Consider the following 24,724-nt stretch of genomic DNA (forward strand, 5'->3'; position numbering starts at 1 on the left):
TTTTTTGCTGTTTATTATTCTCTAGGTGGCAATATCCTCACTAGACATAGATAAATGAAGAGTCTTCTAGTTACCTTTACTTCTACTCAAACCCAACAAACCAAACCCCAAACCCAACCCAATGAGTGGGGTTTTGTAGTGTTTTACGCCTGCAGTAGCGCTAATATGGGTAGTATCTAAACCCTTTCACGCTGAAAATTTTGTACTGTTCTCTGGTTTGCCCTCACTTAGAATATTGTAGTGTTGTCTGGTCTCCACATCAAGTAAGAAATTAATATTACGTAAATATTGGCTCCGCCATTGGCATAAAAAAAACCACAAAGCAATCACAATAGAGGCGAGGCAGTATGTATATACCGAAAGCCTGGAACTAAAATATGAAATAACCATAACCATTAAAACATAACCTCACTTGATTTCTCTAGTGAAATGTTATACCTTTGAAAAATAATAGTATTTAATTTAATTTTGTGTAAAACTTTTGAAATTTATTCACTTTTACTACCAGTATTGTATGTAAGTCATTAAACTCTGTAGATATTATTGTAGGTAAAAAATAGGCTCAGTTTATAACCTGTTTGTTTTACTTTTATTAATTAATTAATTTTGTTTGTTTTCTTTGGATTTCATTTAAATATAACTTAACTTAGTGTGTTATGCCAAATAAAAATATGGATATGAAAAATGATCTGTATTTGTATAATTTTGTATAAAAACCATTTTGAAAACAGTATAGGTAACCTAATTGAATCAAATTTTAGCCTAAATCTGGTGTGGCATAAACTTACATAATCAAGATTTCCTTCTTTATCTGTTGTATTTCGACACATGTGGGCAAGTTCAATCATTACACCCTTAGAGTGCCACAGCATTTTTTTTCCCAAGTCATACGCATAAATTGCCGGAGCATTTCCTTCTGTTTTGCAATCGTGTGGAGGGAAAAAACTATTCAACCGATTTGAATAATTTTTTTTTATAGTTTGTGAGTTATAAAAACAAGGTATTTTTTCCATATAATATTATAATTTTATTTTCATTTACACAAAAAAAAATAGGTTATAACAAAAAACTAAAAAAATGAAAAAAAATACATTTCAAGTTTGAACAAAAAAATTATATATACAATATTTTTTTAAATTTTTTTTAGCTATACCATATGAAAGAGCATGAAAAACTGAACAAAAATCATGCATAATATGGTGTGTTACAGTAATATTTAACCAGATACTGCAATATATACAAAATACAACAAAAAGCAATTTTTGTTCAAGTTTATCAAAAGTTTAGAAACAATATTATAACTATTCTATTTCACTCAATGAAGTAAGACGACTGTAAAATACTAATTATTATAAAAAGTATATAAAAATATACACAGGCCTACAATATTATAACCTTACTTACTTCACCTAAAATCAATAGTTTGATTGGAACTTGCGTTTTACATCATCACCAATCCAACAATAAAATATACATCACTAAACAAAATAAACACGAAAAAAGTAGTTTATAAATGCATTGTAAGTTTTACTGAACACAATTGCAGAATAGCAAATAACAACAGTTTTCAGCATAAACACACGAAACTTAGCACAATGTAAACACTCAACGAACCAAAACTGTGTAGTTAATGGCAACATGTAGCAGCTGACCAACTATTGCGTCATCTGTTTGTTTCTGATGGCAAATAACTACAAGGAGGCGGTGAACAATAAAAATCAATCACAATCGATTGTTCGAAACTTGTAGATTGCCGTGAAATAAGTTATTTGTCAAAACAAAAATGAATTATATGTGATATTAATTAAATACAAAATCGTCTACTGGGTAGATGCCGGCAATTTATGCAACATTTCACAACATCTACTATGTAGACGCTGCGGCACTCAAAGGGTTAATAACACAACTTTTATGAATTAATTATTAAATGTTTTTTGGTACTAAAGGAAAGTGGAGATTCCAATGTGTCAATAGGCACTCCAATTTATGTTTGAATGGACAGAGGTAAATAAAAGAAAACAAAAAATGAGTGGAACCGGATTTTTATATCAATATTACTTTAAGGGTAGGGTACGTTAAGCTGACCCGGTTTTTATATCAAAGAATGTAATCATCGATACCTAATATTCACATCTCAAATCCTAGACTCAATCGATATAATAGTATCTATAGTCCGCAAATAACAAACATATGTTTTAAATTAAAATGTGAATTTAATATTAACGGTGATCAAACAAATTATTATAACCGAAATTAGGAAAACTGAAGACGACCATATTTGCTCCTCTCACAGTTAGATTTGTTTCTTTCCCACAAATTTCACATAATAGGTTTTTTGATACGAGTCCTACATGTTGAAGCCACGAAAAACATTTCTTATCATCTTTCAAAGTAATGTCGTGTAGTTTACTAAAATTGACTGCCATTTTTAATAATCAAATGTTACTTATGTAAAATTGAAATATTACCCTACGTGTATTATTTGAATGTGTTTACAGCTGTTTATATAGATTATTTAAGTTAATTGTTTAAAATAATTAATTAGTATCGATTGATTATATCAATGGTTATGATTAAGTAATATCGTTTGCCAATTTCGATATAAAAAACCGTGTCCGCTTATCGTACCCTACCCTACTTTTTATAAGTATTGATATAAGGATTTTTATACTGATACTGATTTTTGAACAATATAACTAACTTGTATCAACTTTAAACATTTCTTGGAAAGTCGGACGCTTGTGGTGGACCGTGAAACGAAGTTTAGGAAGTGGCATACCAGCTGACCAATACACATATTAATTATTTTAATTTCACATGATTGTTATTATGACTATATATATTATGTTTATATGATTGATAGACTAGTATGCAATGTATGAATATGTATGTATAGATGATTATAATAATCAATATAAAAATCAGGTTTACTTATTGTACTCTACCTGATTTTTTTGTAGAAGTGTCATTATCCTAGAATGCTTAAAGAATGCAATATTTGGCTCTTAAGTTTTCAAAACTGTGATGTACTCCCAAGTCACCTATAGTATCACAAAACAGAGAAAATCTTTCTTTTCCTTTGCACTAAACTATTACAGTGAATATTTTTTAGGTGGGCCTATCTTGAACCCACTCTTTCCCTATCTACTACTTGTTACTATACAACATAAGTAGATTTATATTAGGTTATATAACTATGTTACTACTAGTACCATAGTTAAAGTTAACCTTTATAAGTGCTCACGTGGTCTGGCCTTGAATTAGGCTACAATCTTGAAGAATGTTTTTCTTTTTTTGCTAGAATTGCGGGGTGACAACAGACACTGAAGCCTGTACTGATGGCCAGGGGTATTTCCAATTGGTTCTTTCCCAACCTCAGATCATGTGCCATATCGATCAACGTGATAAGATGTCGGAATAGTTGGACGATCTGAAAGTTGATCTGGGGTCAGATGTGGGACGTGATCTGAGGTTGGGAAAGTAAATAAGCAACATCACTTTAGCAGTTTTGGATGTACTTGGAAGTTTGTATGTTCTTACGGCAAGATTAAAAAGATATAAAAAATGGTTTATCTCTGACTTATACATCTTTTATTACCATTACTAGACTAGAGTACCTGTTAGGAGCTGAGTGAATAAATTAATCTAACATTTTTCCATGTTTATATTTCTTTATTGACAATTGATGGTCTGGTGTTGTTTTTGAAAAACACCCTGTTTTTGACTTGGGCCTGTATTGTTGGCATCTTTGACTTTGGTCTGTGCTCATCACCATAATTTAAAATTATTTTTGCTATCTTTGCATGTTTTGTTTTATATCTCGACAAATAGGCAGGTACCAGTTCTCAAAATGTTGAGTTCATTTATATAACGTAATGATTGTGAATATATATAATCCTGTTATATCCTCATGATGTTGGTTGTGTTTAAAATAATAATCTGTGACTAAAGATGTTTAGATTTGATTCCGATTTCGAATAAAGGTAAAAGAAACTAAATTCTCAAGGTAGGATTTTTAGTGTTTATGTATCAGAAATGTCTTAATTAATTTTGTAGGCAAAAATAACATGGCTGATACTTCAAAACGGGAACACAAAGAAGACAGCGAGTCCGAACACTCGGATGAGTGGATAGGTCCAACCCCAGCGGAGGCAGCACCACCCAAAAAAAGAAAAGGTACAAGAAAGCTGGATTATTTTTTTATTTTGCAGTCGAGAGCTGCTACTATTTACATGTATTATTACAAGTACATAGTACAAATTATAGTATTAATTGTTATAATTAATTTTGCAGCACATGTTGACAGTTTAAAAGGGTTAAGTATGCTCAATTAACACCTTGTTTGTAGATTTGAGTATTTGATAGAACCACAACAGTTATAAAGCATATGGATCCTATCAATTGACTGAAGAGATGTTTTACTCATAGTCAGTGTAGAAGGCCTGTATCAGAGTGAGCTTTTCCAACTCTATAAGAGATTTAAATATCTTAGTAAAACAATTCATTGCTGGAATGTGCACACTGTATTAGTTTGGCTGCTTTATAAGACAAAATCCGATTGGCTTGTATCATTAGTTGTCGTTGTGAATCCCTTAACAATGAAAGTGTTAAAAAATAGAGTTAAAATTTGCTAAAAGTTATTTGTTCGGAGCACATCAAACATATTTTCAAAAGTTGTAAATATGTTTAGCACATTTTTTGTAAATGGAATCTGTTTGTACTAAAGGGTCTTCTGATAATTATTTACAAATTTTTAATTTAAATTTTCAAAAACTAAAAGAAATTGATTACAAAAGAAAGGAAGGTAAGATGAGTACTTTACAGGTATGTAAGTACTCAAATTTTACCAAGTATATTAGTCAGCAATTATATTTTTAACATCACTACAATCAAACAGCACTCTGTAGAGATATATTTCATGGACTGCACTCAAAGTGTTAATATTCTTTGTGTTTATAAACAGATTTTATATGTTTAAGATTATCACAGGTGATTGAATGTGTTTTGTAACTTATTAACAACAGGTTTGTGTTGCTCAAAGTAACACTTTGTTGTTTTGTTGATTTAAAAAATCAGTGTTATAGATATTTGTGTTATGTATTTTATTTATTTTATAACTATTTCTTTGTTAGTATTGTATTGGTTGGACAATTAGGATGTATCTATTTATGATTTAGACTACCTAACTTAAATACAAAAGTTATTTTTTAAATCAAAATCAGGGTGTAAGAATTCAATTAATATTATGTAAAATTATCAATATAGCAGCGTTAGCCAAGTTTTTGACCAATTTAAGAGTGTTAGTATAGACATTAGCAGCTAGGGATACGGGTACTAGGTTTAAAAAAAAAATGTAGCATAAAGTAAGAAAACAATATGTAAAACAGTACCCAAACTGTTCATTTATGTTGGCTGAACGTAAATTTTATTTTCATGGTAAAACACGTGATAGATTATGTACATTATGACTTAGACCTGATAAGATCGTCGTCAATTACTTCTTTCACATTATGTACCTGCTTATCTGTATTCTTATTATGATAAGAGGTTCTGCATTTTTTCCTCTGTTCTTTACTGATACACGTTTTTTTCTTGTAGCTAATAAAATATCCTCGATTAAATCTGTAAAATCCTCAGATGCATGAAGTGGTAGAGGGCAGTGCCTGTCTTTCATCTTAAATGGGTTAAAATTTATGGTGGAGAATACGTGATCTAAAAGCACTTTGAAACGTAGTCACTTAATGTATATCAATTTCTGTCTAAAGGAAGAATGTTACCTGAAGCCCCATTCAAAAAAACTTATTTCATTATTTATTATTTTATTTTGTTATAGATTGATTTATAACATTATGCAAGAATTCAATGTCTTACCTTCTAGGGAATATTGGACTTATTCTATTTACTTACATGCTGTCAATAATATAATATACGGAATACAAAATACATTTTTATTAATTTTTGTTAAAACATAATGCAGTGCAACGGTAACAAATTAAATGTTTTTTCCTGGGAAATATCAGATGTTTTTTTTATGGTATTTCAGTTGTTGGAAGTGCAAAAGAAATGAGTGATCTGATACTTCAGGCTCACTATTGCAGGCATATTGAAATATGTTCGTCTAAAACCAAGTTACTCACTTTGCAATGTGAAGAAAATGAAGTAAAGAGATCGGAAGTGTGTACATGTTGTATTATTATCTCCTGTCTGAATCAACTTATATTTTTGATTTTTAGTTTTGCAGTATGAAAAGCTCTACTTGGACAACTTGCCCAATTCAGAATCATATGAAAAAAGCTTCATGCACCGAGATGTTATTACTCATATTGTAGCCACAAAGTAAGTAGTGTAACAATATTTTAAAGAATAATTACTTTAGTTAGTAAGAAGATTACACTGTAATATATTTAACACAGTAATATAAGCTGATTGTATCAATAATTTAAAGTAAGCTGTCAGTTAAAAAAAACACATTACCGGTATTGTTCTATTTCAAAAATGGATTGATTCCACTTTTGCCTTAAAGGAACATCCAATATAATGGTGAAACATTTTAGATTCTTTCCAACATAACATTACCCTGAGAAAGGTGCGTAGTAAGGTAAAAGTTTAGTTGTTTATAAACTGTTTATATTGGATTTCAGAACAGAATTCATCATAACAGGAAGCTGTGACGGGCACGTGAAGTTCTGGAAGAAGATGGAGGAGCTGATAGAATTTGTGAAACATTTCCGTAGCCACCTCGGTGCAATAACAGATATGACAGCAAACTACAACGGGACATTGCTGTGCACTGTGGCAACGGACAAAAGTGTCAAGGTGTTCGACGTCATTAACTTTGGTAAGCAAGACCTATTGAAGCTAAATTCGTAAAAAATAATATAGAATTTCTGATTTGCTATTGGTGTAGTTCAACATACCATTGTAAATCATAGAAAACAATAAAAATAGTAACCTAGAATATACCATAGTAGTTATGTAACAACACTAAACTATTAATTGCACAGCAAAAAAGTTTATTTTTAATGCAACAAGAAAAAATCGTATTCAATTAATATTTAGTGCACTAGGGGCAGGATTATTGAAGCTTATTTTGGATAATCTATTTTTCTGACGAGGTGGAGTACCATTAAAAGCTTGCTTCCAGTTTTTAATGGTGTTTAAAGACTGAACAGTGGTATCAGGCACATATATTCATCTACAGCAAGGGACGGCATTTTGTAATGACTCATTTCATACACCCATCTCACATTGATTTCAATACTTAATTTAATTTAGAAATTTATTAGTAATAATAATTAAATAATTAAGGAATAATTATTTATAAATTGTCTCAAATGTTAATACAAACAATAATAAATACAAAATTAAATATATCAAAATTAATCAAAATTCACCTTATTACATATAAAACTCAAAAGTTATAAAGTAAACTAAAGTCAGTGATACAGTGTGCAGGGATGATTGTTGAGTGAAGAGAGCAGAGTTTTACAAGTTGAGAGGAGAGAGGGATATAGAAGAAGTGAAGCAAGATTATTATTTCAAATAAAGAAACTGGTTACATTTTATTCAGCAGTATTTGATTCAAAAGAAAGGTTAATTTATTAAATTCATATTATCACTGAAGTACAGAGGAGCAGAAGACAGACATTGGGTGAGAAAATTCCTTTTAAATTTTACAGTGATCCATTGGAAGAAAACATAAAACCCAGGAACATTGATTTGGCTAACAATTCAAAATTAATATAATTAAAATTTAACAAAATTATTTTTCAAATTACAATATCTTTTATTCAAAACAATACCTAATATTTCTATTTCATTAAGCCAGCACGACCACCCTGCCCTAAAATTTAAGAACTGTATTTAAAAAAATTTACTATTATTGTATCCTCCATCTTGTTTCAAAATTCAAACCTGTATGTCAATTAATTTATCATCATTAAAGTTCACATTTGTATCATACTGAGTTATTTATTATTTCTAGCTATAATCATCAGAATACAAATTAAGTTTAACCATTTATTTAAAGTGTATAGTAGTAGTATATTACAATTTAATATATATTCTCTAGAATACGAGTATTCTAGAGAATATAAATTATAGAGAATATATATTCGTATAAATTGATTATATGAATATTCTCGTATAATCAATTTCTAACAAAAAGCAATCTAACAAATTGCATAATAGTATTTACAGAAATAAGTTTAACCTTGATAAGTAGGAAAGTGTAGGAAATAACGTTTATTTGTTAAAATATAACAGTATTCTGGTATTAACACAGAAACATCACTAAAGCTGACAACACAGTCAGGCTTCTAGCAGCTTATGGCTTCTGTAACATTCTCAAAAGAATTTTTTTTAACTAGACAAAAATAGACAGTTTTGATTTTGTATTGGAAGTCATGCATAAAACAACTCATAAAAAGTTTTGAATAAATTTTCTCTAGTACAGTAACAACTGGATTAAAAAAATCTTGTAATGTACAGCTTTTTATACAGGGTGTACATAAAGTCCTGCACGGGTATAATATTTTCTGAACGATAACAGATAAATCAACAAGATTTGGTACATCAATACTACACCTAAAAATCTACTTTTTGAAGGAATATCAGTTTTCTGTAATATCATGGGGACGTCCCGCAAGGAGTCGGAAGGAAATCTTAAATAGGAGCATAGGTCAATATGCACATCATTTTAAAGGGCTTATCTAGCAGAGTTTTTAATGCCGCAAACCGCACTCAAAAAGCTTGATCCAGTACGAAAATGGCGGCTGTTCAAATGTTTTATTTAAAAAAATATGTTTACTTACCGAATGTTTTCAGAGTAAATGTTCGAATTGTTCACCTCTGGTTATTTGACAGTTGGAAAGACGCACATAAAAACTATTAACAGAATTTTCCAGATCAAATTGAGGGAATCGTCTGACATTCTTGAAGTATTCTTTGTCTCAGTTCATTTAAATTTTGAGGCTTAGTTTTGTAGACGTTGTCCTTAAGGAAACCCCAAACAAAAATAGTCTAATGGACAGATCTGGTGAACGTGCTGGCCATTCTACAGTCCCCCGCCTTCCGATCCACCTTTGCCAAAAAACAGTGTTTTTAAATAGGCTCTTACGTCGATGCCGTAATGTGGGGGGTGCTCCGTCCTGTTGAAACCAGATATTCTGGAAATGTTCTCCAAACATGTTTCAAAGTGCTGGTGTAATTTCATTTTCCAGCAAACGTTGGTATGATATTGCATTTAAATTTCCTTCAATAAAGAAAGGACCACACCAACTGGTTACCTATCACACCAAGCCAGACATTCACCTTTAGTGGATACTGCGTATGTGCCTCCCGTATCCAGTGAGGATTTTCGCTACTGCAGTAACGGCAATTGTGCCTGTTTACGCTTCCATTCAGCATAAATGAACACTCGTCCGAAAACACAATATTGATTACATCAATTTCGTTGTGATCTATTTTGGCCATCATAGTTTCACAAAAATTCTATACCTCGATCGAAATCACCTTCGTTGAGTTCGTGCACCAAATGAACTTAGGCTTAAAATTAGGACCCTTTCAGAAGTTTTTTAATAGACGTAACTAACAGAGATGTCATGAGTTTGTGCCGCTGAGCGTAGGGACTCTTGCGGATTCTCAATAAATGACTGCAATACATCTAAAGAGTTGTCTTCGGTTGTCGCAGTAGCCGGGCCTTCCTGACCTATGACGATTGGAAACAATTTCTGTTTCCATAAGCGTTGAACAGTTCTCCCTACAGTTGTTCTAGAAATTGAACTGCCTCTCGTGAAAGTTAGTCATTAAATAAATGGCATGCTTCCTCGTGTGATCATCTGTTATTTCCCCAACCAACCATCATAAGAAGTGTTATACGTTCACGTTCGTCAAGCGACATAGTGTAGTTGAAGAACTACAAGCAATACGAGAAACTCTTTTGTACTAAAGCACACTGATAGAAAGGATGGACAGCACTACTAAAACAAGAAAACTAGAATAGCCTACTATGAATTAGACTGGCTAATAGGAAAGTCCTAACTGCGACCCAAAGATAAGAGATTTCTAATTGTTACTGTTATCATGTTTTCCCCGTTATCAATATATTAGGACTAAATTTGTAACCCTTGAGGATAACTAACGTCATAATTCACTTCTGTACAACTGACAAGCATAATGTAGTAGTTAGCTGCAGTATTCGTTTGGTTGCAGTTTTGTTTTTACTGGGGTTATGGCTACTAATAAAATGTAACCAAGGTAAAACCTTTGAACAGTCGCCATTTTGTACTGGATCAAGCTTTTTGAGTGCGGTTTTGCGGCATTAAACTCTGCTAGATAAGCCCTTTAAAATGATGTGCATATTGACCTATGCTCCTATTTAAGATTTCCTTCCGACTCCTTGCGGGACGTCCCCATGATATTACAGAAAACTGATAGTTCCTTCAAAAAGTAGATTTTTAGGTGTGGTATTGATGTACCAAATCTTGTTGATTTATCTGTTATCGTTCAGAAAATATTATACCCGTGCAGGGACTTTATGTACACCCTGTATACTACAGATAACCACATTCTGGATAGACATGTCCATATTGTACATTAAAATTTTATACAAATCCTGACTCGTAATTAGTCAAACAGATAGTGTTTTGATGACACTAGAGTTAATTTGGTTAATTATGCTAAACATTTGAAATTGAAATTTTCCGTACTAGATTAGAAAATATCTACTTTTGAAAAGTATACATACTCTGGTTGTTGAATTCAGACTTACTATAACAAAATTCCTAATTGGATATAGAACAATATTTTTCAATTACTATAACCAAAGAATTAGTATAGGAATAAAAAAAATCAAAACAAATGAACTTACTAGTGGATATTTTCATAAGGAAACTGATGTTTTGCAGTAAGCCTTGTAGTAATATCCAAACCTAGGAAAGTATATATTTTCTTTTTAATCTGATCCTTAAAAATAGAGTATAAAACTTTTCAGGCTAATTTTTTACTTAACATTTTGGCTAGAAATGTTATTTTACATCTTATAAAATTGTCTGCTAATATGTAAACTTTTAAAAACAACCACCAATTTTTAAACATAGAAATTTAGTTATAAGTTAGGTTTTAATGAGATAAATATTAAACTACACTGCATCTTTTCCATATGTTTATCATAGTCAAATCATACAAGAAATCAGTGACACTATGTTTTGAGATCTCCTGTGTTATGTGTTTGGTTAGTCATCCAACTGAGGGAGGGATCATTTTGCGTATTGTGACACACAGTGTTACTGATTTTTTGTTTCAGTGATTGATGAAATGTCCGGAAAGATCTGTTACCTTTACAAACCTTCGATTGGCAAAACTAAGCCTTAAATAGAAAAAATCTTTTTGTATGTTATTTAGATATTCAATATGTAACCACACTCAGGTAATGTAGTTATTTTGTGGAATGAATTGGTTTGGTAAAAACTTTAGGAATTTTGTTTAATCTGTGATATTGACACGTATAAAAAATCCAGAGCACGACTCAGTCAATGGGTATTCCGTATATTTCACTTCAACCATTGGAATTAGGAATTTAGGTTCAGAAATTGAACAATGTACTGCAAGAAAACTAATTTAGTAAAAATATTGGTTTGAGGAATCAACTGTCAAGTGTTTTACTTTAGGACTACCATTTATAGGACTTGTTACTTTTCAGCAGGAACTGGATAATGCATTATTTTAATATGAGCTAATTGCGTAAAATGGACTGTGACATCCGTTGGAAGGTTTTTGCCTAAACTTTAGGAAAAAGGAGCAAAAATGTTTCCTAACATTGGTTGGTTAATCTTATACTACATATATGGTGTAAAAATGAAGATTTTCAAATTAGATTTACAGTAATTTAATCTTGTATATTCTTTTATAAAGTACTATGTAATGTACTGTCTAAATATTGTATACTTTTAGATGCATACTAATTAAATTTCTTTTGTGCTGTTCCAGATATGATCAACATGATGAAGTTGAATTATATACCTCAATGTGCCGAGTGGGTACACAGCCTCGGAGACGCAATTCCAGCTGTTGCTATGTTGGTAACTCTTGTCTCAGTGAACTGCACTAACCTAGTTTATTGGACAGCCATTATTAGATTAATGAATTTTACCTGTCAAGGAATAATTGGCTTTAACATGTTTAGTATGTTTATTTTGATTTGTATTACAGTGCAACCTCGTTAAGTCGGACTAGCAGGGACCGTGGCTTATCTGACATAGCGAACATCCGGGTTAAATGGAGAATGTTGAAAAATAAAGAATAAAATGTGCAAAAAATACAGTATTTGTTTATTGCGGAAAACACTTAAAATACACATCACAAAAATATAAATAAAATAATATAATACAATTTACAGTTTAATTTTTCTGAAAAAAAATGTTAATTTGAGTTTTTCAGCATTAAATGTTGTTTCCGTGCCTTGCGGTTACGCATCCTTTTCAACATAAGAAGCTTGGAAAGTTTTGTCTCTTCTTGTTGCTCGAAACTAACTCATAATATGCCATATTATTTCGAATTAACTCGAAATAAACCATTAACTCACCCAAATGGCTGCTTTTGCATGGTTTATAACTGCGGTGTTTTCAGAGTTGTTTTAGTCAGTATCCTCCCTGTTATCTGCAGCTCCAGGTATGCTGTTTATTTGTATTTTATTTCTATTATACTGCCAAATTCATAACACTGTTGTTCATCAACCAGTCAAAAATAAAAATGAAAAGTATATTGAATTTAAAATGTTTATTTTTGTATAAATAAAACTTTTGGAATCATATCAATAAAGTCTCGGATCAAAAACTTTAAATACCCGAGTTTGAAAGTTAACCAGAAAGTAACCAATAGAGCTACAATAACGGGAGTTATATAAAAATGTTGCTTGTTTTATTTCTGCGTTTAGACATTTGTAGTGAATTATTTACAAACTATAACTTCCAGTTTCTATGTCAATAACAACAAAAATGGATACCAGTTTTTATAGCCTTTTAAAAATAGTATAACTTCGACAAATCATAACTCAGAAACTTGTCATATAATTAAGACCAAATTTTTACAAGATAGTGAGTGATAAGTGTACTTTTTTAGAGTATGTTATTGAATACGCAAATCACCAAACTGCAGAGCCCCTAAAATTGCCTGTATTGAATTACTCCTTCTGACCAGTGACTCATTTTGAGATCCTCTGGTTCACTCAATTTATGTATATAGAATTTTAGATGAATCAATTTGAACACTAGCTGCTAGAAGTATGTGGTAAATGTTTTTTTCCAGTGGAGACTCAGCCAGTAATGCAATATATATTTACGATGGGAGAGGCACGAACGAACCCCTGATCAAATTGGACAAACTCCACCTTAAACCTGTTTCCATCATTAAGGTAAAAGTTCTTATTTTATATATAGATTTTACAATTGTTAAAAATATAAATTTGAAAGTTTTTTTTATTGTAATTTGAATTCTGGCTGATTTTAGATCAGCTAGGGGCCTTTGTGTTCATAAACCACCTTCCACTGTTTAAATTTGGAATGGAAATATATTTATAAAATGTTATTATTAATAATTTTGTTTTTTTTTCAACACCAATACCCCATAATACTAATTTTGAAGTTTTCAATGTATATCTGCAAACTAGAAAACATATGGTGTAACATTTATGCCAAATCACTGCAGGGATATTGGATTAGTGGGGCAGAGCCAGACAGGACTACAAGTTCCTAAAGTGTGCCAAAGTTGAGCCACTCTAATGTTAGCATTTATTATGTCCAGTACAATCCAGTGTTTGATGTGGCGGTGTCTGTGGACTTTGCTGGGATACTGGAGTACTAGGGCGGAACCAGGCAGGACTACAAGTTCCTAAAGTGTGCCAAAGTTGAGCCACTCTAATGTTAGCATTTATTATGTCCAGTACAATCCAGTGTTTGATGTGGCGATGTCTGTGGACTCTGCTGGGATACTGGAGTACTGGGGCGGAGCCAGGCAGGACTACAAGTTCCTAAAGTACCCCAAAGTTGAGCCACTCTAATGTTAGCATTTATTATGTCCAGTACAATCCAGTGTTTGATGTGGCAGTGTCTGTGGACTCTGCTGGGATACTGGAGTACTGGGGCGGAGCCAGGCAGGACTACAAGTTCCTAAAGTATCCCAAAGTTGAGCCACTCTAATGTTAACATTTATTATGTCCAGTACAATCCAGTGTTTGATGTGGCGGTGTCTGTGGACTCTGCTGGGATACTGGAGTACTGGGGCGGAGCCAGGCAGGACTACAAGTTCCCTAAATGTGCCAAATTTGAGTCAAAACTGGACACAGATCTCTTTGAATTTGTCAAACACAAAACACAGTTATTTGGGCTGTGTTTCTCACCGGATGGTAGCAAATTTGCTACAATTTCTGCTGATCACAAGGTGGGTTCATTTTTTCTGGCAGATATTTTTTGTTAATTCAATAAGTTTTTGTCATTCTGTTATTCTTAAGTTAAATTTTGAGTTTGTATTGAGTGAGAGTCTGGTTGGTGATTACGTTATTTACTTATGCATTAAAACATGTAAATAATTATACCTGTTTAAAAGCATCATTTGCACTTTCAAAAATTATAAATAAGATTTTGGGAACTGTTCCAGAAACATTAAGATTTTAGTTGATTTAAATTTTTATACTGTTGATTAGTTATTTAAGTGTTTGGTTGTTGCACTATCTTATTTATAAATTGAATAAAATTATTCCATTTATTTTATAAAAATATTTGAAAATTACAGATAGTTTTTATTTTAGAAAGTGTAATATATTTTTTCTACATTAATTATCATTTAGAACACTTTTGTCTTCAAGAATTACATTGTTTATCATACTGAAATTTTTCTTCTTTTGTAGGTGCGAGTGTTCAAGTTTCTAACAGGCAAACTGACTCGGGTCTTCGATGAATCCCTACAGAGGTTCTCAGAACTCCAACAGAAGAAACAGCAACTTCCCAACATGGAGTTCGGTAGAAGGTTCGTATTGGTAATACTGCTCAGGCATTACTCAATGTACTATATTTCTAATAGCAACTTCCCAACATGGAGTTCGGTAGAAAGTTCGTATTGGTAACACTGCTCAGACATTACTCAATGTACTATATTTCTAACAGCAACTTCCCAACATGGAGTTTGGTAGAAGGTTCGTATAGGTAATACTGCTCAGGCATTACTCAATGTACTATATTTCTAATAGCAACTTTGCAATATGGAGTTCGATAGAAGAATCACATTGGTAACACTGCTCAGGCATTACTTACTGCACTAAATTTCTAATAAAAAAAAGTGACACTGATCCAGTTAAATTCTATTAGACTATAATTATGGTGAGGTGATTAATGAACCAGAAGTGCATGCCACTTGCATCCTCCCCTATGTGGCAAATTCCAAAACAAACGGTAATTTATGATGTGCTAATGTGGTAAACTTAATTAAGCACAATTACTTCAATTTTTTTTCTTTTTCTTTTTTTTGTATCTTAGGACAAGAATCTTATAAATTACACTTAGTCCTATAAGAACCTTTGCGCTGCTTCCGGAGTGACAGGATATTCAGGATGGGTAAGGTTAGGGAGTAGGGGCCGCCTCCTATCAGAATCCATGAGGAAGAATTAGGGCACTGAATGTCAGTCATGTCTCCCTGGAAAAAGGAGAGGCCAGCTCTAATCCTTATGGATGTCCAGGAGCGGGACATCACTAACTGCAAAGGTCAAGATTCTGAGGTTCAAGGGCAATTCGGTAGGTCTCTTCTACTGTGGTAGATGACTTTTGGAGTTGGTGGAGTTTGTTCCCTAACCTCAGAGGTTCTTGCTAGCCTCAACAAGGGTGTGCCACCCCCTGCCTGCTTTGACTGCAGAGGCTGGTTCAGAGCTGGCCTCCTCTTCTTCCGGGGAGACATGACTTTTTAATGTAGTGCCCTAATTCTTCCTCATGGGTCTCGATAGGAGGCGGCCCCTACTCCCTAACCTTACCCATCCTGAATATCCTGTCACTCTGGAAGCAGTGCAGAGGTTCTTATAGGACTAAGTGCAATTTATAAGCTTCTTGTCCTAAGAAAAAAAATGTATCACCCTTGAGAAGTCTGAGAGTTTGAAGCTGAGCAACCTGACGTTTGTTGAGAGTGGGTATCTGCTGTTCTGTACAGCTAATGAATGTTATGTTGTCTCAGAATGGCTGGAGAACGAGACCTGGAGAAGTCTGAGAGTTTGAAGCTGAGCAACCTGACGTTTGTTGAGAGTGGGTATCTGCTGTTCTGTACAGCTAATGAATGTTATGTTGTCTCAGAATGGCTGGAGAACGAGACCTGGAGAAGTCGGAGAGTTTGAAGTTGAGCAACCTGACGTTTGATGAGAGCGGGTACCTGCTGCTGTACCCTACCATGCTGGGCATCAAGGTGGTCAACCTGCACACCAACCGTTGTGTGCGACTCCTTGGCAAACCTGAGAATCTACGGATACTTCGAATAGCTCTCTTCCAGGTGAGTGAACACTGTGTATCAATATCATGAGTACGACTACACCGTGTCATTTGCCAGTTCTATAACAACACTCTATTGTTTTGTCAGGGAAAGCCAAAGAAGACAAAGGCAGCGATGACTGTGGAACTGGAGGCTTCGGAAAATCCAACTCTGGACTCTCTCACTCCGGATCCTGCCATCTTTTGTACAGCGTTCAAGAAAAACCGTTTCTACATCTTTACCAGGTTAAATTTAGTGATTTAAAAAAGTAACAACTAGTCTATGCTTTTGTTTGTTGTTGATAGGAAAATCAGTAGACTTACCTTGAAAACTATCTTCTAGGGTTCACTGAATGAAATAACGCATAAAAGCACACATTTTTCACATAATTAGAGATTTTAACCCAAAGTTTACAGACAACTAGAATGCTCTCTACTTGTTGCAGATACATTATTGGAGGAAGTCTATTCCTCAAAGTTCCTTCGAATACACCTTCATCGAGGTTTGACATTGAAAAATCACATTGATCATGTTTGTGCCAAATTATCTTCAGGAGTTTATGCCTTAAAATCTTTGGCAAAATATTGCCTGAGTCAGGTAATGATTACGGCGTACTACGGCTTAATTTATCCCCACCTTTCGTATGGAATCATTTTGTGGGGAGCCTGTGCAAACAACCATTTTATGAGAGTTTTCAAATTAAAAAAAAAAAAAAACGCAATTTGCATTATAGCTAATTTGAACTTTAGAGAATCGTGCAGGACAGCGTTTAAAAATTTGCAACTGTTAACTTTGCCATGTCTCTACATCTTAGAAACAACCTTAAATTGTTTGTCTAAATGTGCCTTAATCAGAGGACGAGACGTACATGAATATGAGACAAGAGGCAGAGATAACTCCTTTTCCAAAATGCACAGAACTGTGGTTTATGAACATTTGCCTTTGCAGGCAGGTGTTCATTGTATAAACAGATTGTCAAACCAAATTAAAAATGCCTCAACACCCAATGTGTTAAACACTCGTATCAAACTCTGACTGGCGTCAAACGCTTTTTAAAGTGTTGATGAGTGTCTGGCATTCAACTGGGAGACCACACGATGAGGAAACTGGCTCCATCACCGAATGTAGGCGTAATTGGCATGGCATGAATGGGGTGTGAATGTCTGAATGTTGTAAGTTTGAATGTGGCCTTGATGTTGGATGAATAATAACAAATTTTAGGTATGAAAATTGATGTTTGCTATGCAATGTATATTGTTAACTGCAATTAAACGATTTGATTTGATTTGTTGAGAAAGATTACAGTGCAATCAAATATTTCGAATTATGTGTACTTTTATGTGTTCTTTCAATCAGTGGACCCTAGAAGATACAGGTAGCTTTCAATGTAAGCCTTAATTATAATTCTAAAACATTTTCTTCTATGACTAATGAAAGAGATGATCTACTGATAACACTGTATTCATATTAAAGTGGAGGATTTTGCAGTATAAGTAAAAGAAGTGTTGTACTGATGTGTAGGAGAGAACCGGAGGACACCAAGAGCGCTGAAGCAGACAGAGACGTCTTCAATGAGAAGCCATCCAAGGAAGACATCATTTCAGCAACAGAGGCTTCTAGTCAGTACAGTACTACCTTCATTTTGTTTCTATTGTTCCTCTACAATTCCATTAGAAATTATAAAGTATTTTTATAGATTTTTAACTATTCATATGAAAAATGTATTTATTGGAAATGTCCATTAACACATTCACGACAATGGTTTATTTCCAGACTTTTTTATTTGCCGTCGAATTTTTCAATAATAATGGCAAACAGAAAACCTTAATCGTTTTTGTTATGTTAAACATATAAGTATAACGAGATATGTATGTAGGCTTTGCAATTTCGCACAAAAAGTGTGTTTAAATATGGGTTTTCAGTGTTTTTCCTTGAAGCCCAAGTGGTACCTAAAAATTTGATTTATCCTAAAAATTAAGCAGTTGTGCGCCTGATGGGTACACGATTGTCAAAGGTGTTTATTTAAGTGTGGGATCCCATTTGACAAACCACAAAGACAGGCAAACAATAAAAATTTATAGCAATGTGTATTCCAATCGGGCGCACCAGACACTTTATGAAACCCCGGTGTGTACCCGACCAGGTACATGAAGGCAGGTGTGAAAGTTCGCATGTACTCGATGTGGTACACACGTCGTTGTAACTTAACGTGTTAACAATGGCTGATTTGGTAGGTTTTTGGTTAAAATTAAAAAACAATAATTATTTTATTTGATGGCAATAAAATTAAAATGGTTTGAAAACTGTTATCAACTTTGTACTTCACATGATTACGTTACATTTTTTGCCGAACTTCTCGTACACCATCCTCTATTGGATGTGAAGTCACTAACTACCTTAAACACTTTTTCTTAAGTCCAGTGTTTATTTACTAAATGTAACTTTTACAACTTGAGCAAAGACAAGAATATTAAACCATCAGGACCTACGTTGTAAATATTTCAAACTTTAAAGCAGCGTAATTCTTTTAAAAAGATACCCTTTTCAGGTCGAATTTGCGGCATTTTACTCGAGTAACACATCAAATTAAAGGTCCTAGGACCTTACATCAAATTAAAGGTCCTTTAATTTGATATATTACTTGACCTATGCTCTCATTTAAGATTTCTTTCTGTCTCCTTGCAGGCCATCCTCCTGGCAAAACAAAGTGATAGTTACTTCACAAAGTACATTTATAGGTGCAGTAATGATGTACCAAGTTTTATTCCTTTATCTGTATTCGTTCAGGAATTATCAAGCCTTTCCGAACATTTTTTTACACTCTGTATATCAGAATGTTGCATTAGGCTTCAAAATGTGACTACCAAAGCGATCACTCTTATCGGTTTAATTATAGAGGAGTAATTGGAAAACACAAACAGTCTGTTATCAAATTTAGATTTGAACCGTAGAGACTTTACACTTTTGCATGTAGAAAAGACGCACTAAGGCAAGATTAGACCTACTATTTTAACTCCGTTTAAATAATGCATAATAGATAGGCTAATAGATAATGGTTTCAGCATTCCGTATTTTGTGTTTACACAAAGTGTATTTCAGTAGGACTGAACATAGATTTGTGCGTAGAGTATAAACGTAGGACTATTCCAAGTTGACTCTCTGCACCTAGGTGTCCAACGGCTCTATGACAGTGCCATCATCCACACGTCGCTGGGAGACATCCATGTGACACTGTTCAAGGAATGTCCTCGCTCTGTGGAGAACTTCTGTGTGCACAGCAAGAACGGTTACTACAACGGCCACATCTTCCACAGGGTCATCAAGGGCTTCATGATCCAGACAGGAGACCCTACAGGTAACAGTGGATTTATGGTACTTTTAGGAACACATACTCGTTAAGTTAGATTTCTGAGAGTTTTGTAAACTCATCATACATACTTTTTTTTAAAGTAACCTTCAATAAGGAAACAGGATTTTTCCGAACATTTGTCATTGTTCAGTGATACAAAAAAATCAGTAAAACTACATTTTAAGATCTGCAATCTGATCTTTTCTTTAGGTAAATAACTAACCTGACACATAATTACAAACTAGATTAAAATAAACAAATCATACCAGAGCGTTGTGACACGCCTAAGTCAGGAATTACAACCACCATGTTGTGTGTCAACTTCACTAACTCTAAAACATGCACTTAATAAAAAACTAAATACAACACTAATTATTAAAACTGAACAACAGAATACAGTTCACAATAGGTCTGTGTTCATCGACCAACCACCTACGTCTCAGTTTTAGAGTAGTAAAGTTGACACACAACATGTTGGTTGTGATTCCTGACTTAAACGTGTCACAACGCTCTGGTCTGATTTGTTTATTTTAACGTAGTTTGTAATTACATTTTACATACAGATCTCAAAATGTAGTGTTACTAATTTTTTTGTATCACTAAACGACGGCCAATCTTCTGAAAAATTCCGTTTTCTTCACAATCCTTCCATTGTAAAAAAACAAATTTCAAACAAAGAACCTCCAATAAGTATTTTTATATAAACTCTGTACTAAGCAATTTTTCACATCTCTACGGATTTTAGACTTTGATATAATACATTTTTTACATTTAATACAGCAGGCCCTTATGGCATGAATTTTTCATACTCTATGATGTCTGGATAATAATAGAATCCACCACCAGAATGTGAGTGCTTTATTAGTTTTTTTTCAATCAGCTGTCAGCTTGGACCTAATGAAGACATGGCTTCACCTGCATCTAATAAAATATTTTCTGAAAAGTGATGATAGTTTTATAACCACATCAAATCTGTGTAAAAATCAGCATCATTCTACTTAGATTCTTTACAGAATGTGTAAAATGTCTGGAAACATCTTAATATTGTCTTAAACATAGCAGATAAATATATAAGATCACGCATGTATTCAAAGTGCTCTACTTTCTGATAGTGTTTCATAAAAAGTTTATCCTATACAAAAAGGGGGTCTTTTAAATACTCAATATTGATCTCATTTCAACATCCACCGTTTTGTAATGAATAAAGCTTATGAAGTGTGGTTTCTGGCATTATGTTCTAATAACAAAGGCCTTTAAAATGATACGTATTAACCTAGGTTGTATTTCAGATTCAGGTTGTATTCATGACACTCCTCAAAGCCCTCCTCCTCCCCCAATGTACATTTGTGAAGGTCATTGCACAAAAAAGTACTTAAGACAGCTGTATAGCATTTGAAAGTTATACACTATCTGCTATGGTTTAAAATATACTAGGTGTTCCAGTGATTTTACACGTTTTGTATTTCAATGGCAGCACTCAAATCATTATTTTTTACTGTTTATTTAGTTTTCAAGGCCACCAGATTGTCTTATAATTTGTATTTGATATTATGTGATTTTATGGATCTAAATAACAAAATTGATATTTGTAGCTTCCCAAATTCTGTTTGTTTTCTGATAACATTAACTAGTTAAATTTTTAACATAAATGTATAGTTTTCTACCTTACTTGTAATTTTGGTGCGGTTAGTTTGTGCTTTTTAGTGCTAGTAAGCTTTATTTTAACTTTTTTGTTCAATGTAAACAAAAAGTTAAAAGCTGTCAATAAATCATCAAAATTACGTATGTATCCATAAAAGTAAAAAAGTCTGTAACCTCTTTTCTTTTGAATTTTGAAGAAGTTCTGAATGTCTTTTATTTCTCAGGAACTGGAGCTGGAGGGGAGAGTATCTGGGGAGGTGAATTTGAGGATGAGATCAGATCTAACTTGAAGCATGATCGACCTTACACTCTGAGCATGGCAAATGCAGGGCCCAACACCAACGGCAGTCAGTTTTTCATCACTGTTATACCCACGGTAGGTTCATAGATTATTTTATTTGTAAACGTTATTTATTTACTGAAAATAACCATCATGAAACATTAAGCTAGTCAAACTGCTTTGATTGATAGGTTACAATTTATTAGCTAAACACTTTTTTATCTAATTAATAAATCGAATTAAGGTTTTATTTTATCTTATATGTAGTATAAATATAGAATTATAGTATTTTTATTTTAAATTAAAATTATTAAGGGAATATTTCATTTATTTGACTAAGTATTATGTACCAGTATTACACTTTATTATACTTTTCTTACATACACATAAATCACTAAAATGATTCTACTACAGCTAATCTGGGCTTACATTGTTTAACACTTTCTAAAAAGCAATGCTTTTTTTCCTAAACATGAATTTTTTGGACTGCACTACAGTGGGGATAATACAGAACATCAGCAACACAAAGATGAACGCCAAGACTGACAAGTGTTACGATGATATCTTGATCATCAGTGTTACTGTGATACTGAGCATTTAATTAACCTCTTTTTCTCTCTGGATCATTCTCTTCCTCTCTCAAAATTGCAAAGGTCACACCAATTTTCAAGAACGGTGATCACTCCTCAACCCAAAATTACCGCCCCATCTCAATGCTGCCAGTCTTCAGCAAAATATTGTAAAAAGTCTTGCTCGCATGATGCATAAATTTTGTGGAAAGCCATAATTTACTCTCAGTAAACCAATTCGGTTTCCGAAGTGGAAAATCGACAATAGTCTCAGTCGTGCATCTCGTTGATTGGCTAGTAGAGGGAATCGAAGGTCAAAGAGATACGCTAAGTGTATTTCTGGACCTTTCTAAGGCTTTTTACTGTGTTAACCACCGTATCCTTATTTCCAAATTAAAGTATTACGGGATACAAGGAATCCCCCTCAGGTGTTTCGAATTGTTTCTCAGTAATCGAGTTCAATTTGTTGGAATTTCAGACGTTCAATCAAAACAGGTATGGAGTTCCGCAGGGCTCTATTCTTAGTCCTTTAATCTTTCTCATCTACGTTAACGATGCCAGTTCATCTGTACAACAAGGACAAATCGTCCAGTATGCAGATGACACAATTTTTTGTCTTAATGCAAATTCAAACAAAGAACTCGCATTAAAAAGAAACGAGTAACATTTTACGAAAAATGTAATATTCATTGAGCTCAACAACACAGTTCAACACTTTAATGAGCTCAATCTCAAAACCAATTGAACAAAGTAAAATTTCATACAATTCTGTTTGCGAAACACAAACTCAGACAAAATTCCGACAGTCATGTTGGACGATACTGAGATTGAAGAGGTTTACACAACAAAATTCCTTGAAATACACCTTGATCAAGGGTTAACTTGGGACTGTCACGTAGACTATGTTTGCTCAAAACTATCCTCAAGAATCTATGTTTTGAGAAAACTATCCGAGTATTACCCGACCCAGATATTGATGGTGGCATACTATGGAGTAATCTACCCACACCTATCCTACGGATTAACTTTGTGGGGGGTTGCTTTAACTAAAAAACCGTCATACTTAAAAAAAGTGATCAGAATAATTGCCAAACTGCACAGTAGAGAGTCATGTAGACAAGCTTTTAAAGACCTAAAAATTGCCTCTATTTTTTTTAGAGACCTGTATTTTTAAAATCTAAATGTAATGCCATAAAAGGTAGTGACATACACTCTTATGTAACTAGAGGCATGAACAACTACCGAACTGGGGCACACAAAACGGTACTGTTTGAACGTTTGCCTTCCCAGGTAGGAGTTCTCTTTCTCAACAGATTATCAAATTCGTAAAAAAATGCCCCAATGCCAAAGGCATTTAAAGCTTGTCTGAAATCAACTTTAGTCGCAAACGTTTTTTACAACATGGACGATTTTTTAGCATTCAATACGGAGACCCTCGATTGGCAGACTGACTAGGGATTAGAGTGGGACAATTTGAATGAGTGGGAGAGAGTGACTGCAAACAATGTATGTATGAAAGAGACTTTTGTGGTAGAATGAATGGTAAATGGTAGCTCTCAACATTTGATGATTGCGATACATTTCTTGTTAAAATGTTTTATGGAATAAACGATTTATTATTATTATTACTGTTAAATAAATTTAGATTTGTCGGGTTTCAGCCCTGGTTGGACAACAAACACACTGTGTTCGGCCGAGTTGTCAAGGGCATGGAGGTGGTACAGAACATCAGCAACGCTAAAACGAACGCCAAGACTGACAAGCCTTACGATGATATCTCAATCATCAGTGTTACTGTTAAATAAATTTAGATAGTAGTGTATTCTCTTGTACATACATAATTGTAAATATATTTCATTTTATAAAATTGTCTCGTACTTTGTACCTTAATAAAATTTAATTAGTAACAGTATAAAATATAATAATTTGATTTTAAAAACCTTTTTCACTATTATCGTTAACTAACTGTTAGTAATCCACTTTTAGTAATTTTATTTACTGCTCACTAAACATTCCAAACTAGTATTATATTATTTAGGTTCTTTCCGTCTCTGTATCTATGACATAACTATTGACAGAATGGTCTTAGAGACTTGAAACTTGGAACATATGTCCGTTTTGATGTAAGAAAAGAAAACTGATATTAGGCTAAATAGGTAAAAGGGTAATTGTTCCATATGTGCGATAACTCATATATTATGTTCTGTAGGATCTTTTGATCCTCTGGTGTATCGGTTTTTTTCTGTAAGTTTTATATCTTCCAAGACAACAACAGCTTTTCCTTCGAGTAACCATAGATAAAAACCCGAAATATTAAAAAAAGGCTCTTGGACAACCATGTGGATATTTTGAAAGAGGGTAAGAAATTACCTCTTTCTTGTGCTA

At 33.3% G+C, this 24,724-nt stretch overlaps 1 protein-coding gene across 1 annotated transcript; it reads left to right on the plus strand.

Moving 5' to 3' along the window:
- Positions 1–389: 389 nt before the first annotated feature.
- LOC124355332 (peptidylprolyl isomerase domain and WD repeat-containing protein 1-like) lies at positions 390–24,206 on the plus strand. Its single transcript, XM_046806429.1, has 14 exons — positions 390–516; positions 4,057–4,176; positions 6,234–6,336; positions 6,642–6,838; positions 11,989–12,076; positions 13,306–13,411; positions 14,218–14,436; positions 14,903–15,021; positions 16,329–16,521; positions 16,609–16,745; positions 18,022–18,119; positions 19,670–19,855; positions 21,715–21,866; positions 24,001–24,206. The coding sequence occupies exons 2-14, from the start codon at positions 4,068–4,070 to the stop codon at positions 24,142–24,144; spliced, it is 1,851 nt and encodes a 616-aa protein (XP_046662385.1). The 5' UTR covers positions 390–516; positions 4,057–4,067; the 3' UTR covers positions 24,145–24,206.
- The last annotated feature ends 518 nt before the right edge of the window (positions 24,207–24,724 follow it).

This window comes from Homalodisca vitripennis, chromosome 2 (genome assembly GCF_021130785.1).
Source record: "Homalodisca vitripennis isolate AUS2020 chromosome 2, UT_GWSS_2.1, whole genome shotgun sequence".
NCBI lineage: Eukaryota > Metazoa > Arthropoda > Insecta > Hemiptera > Cicadellidae > Homalodisca > Homalodisca vitripennis.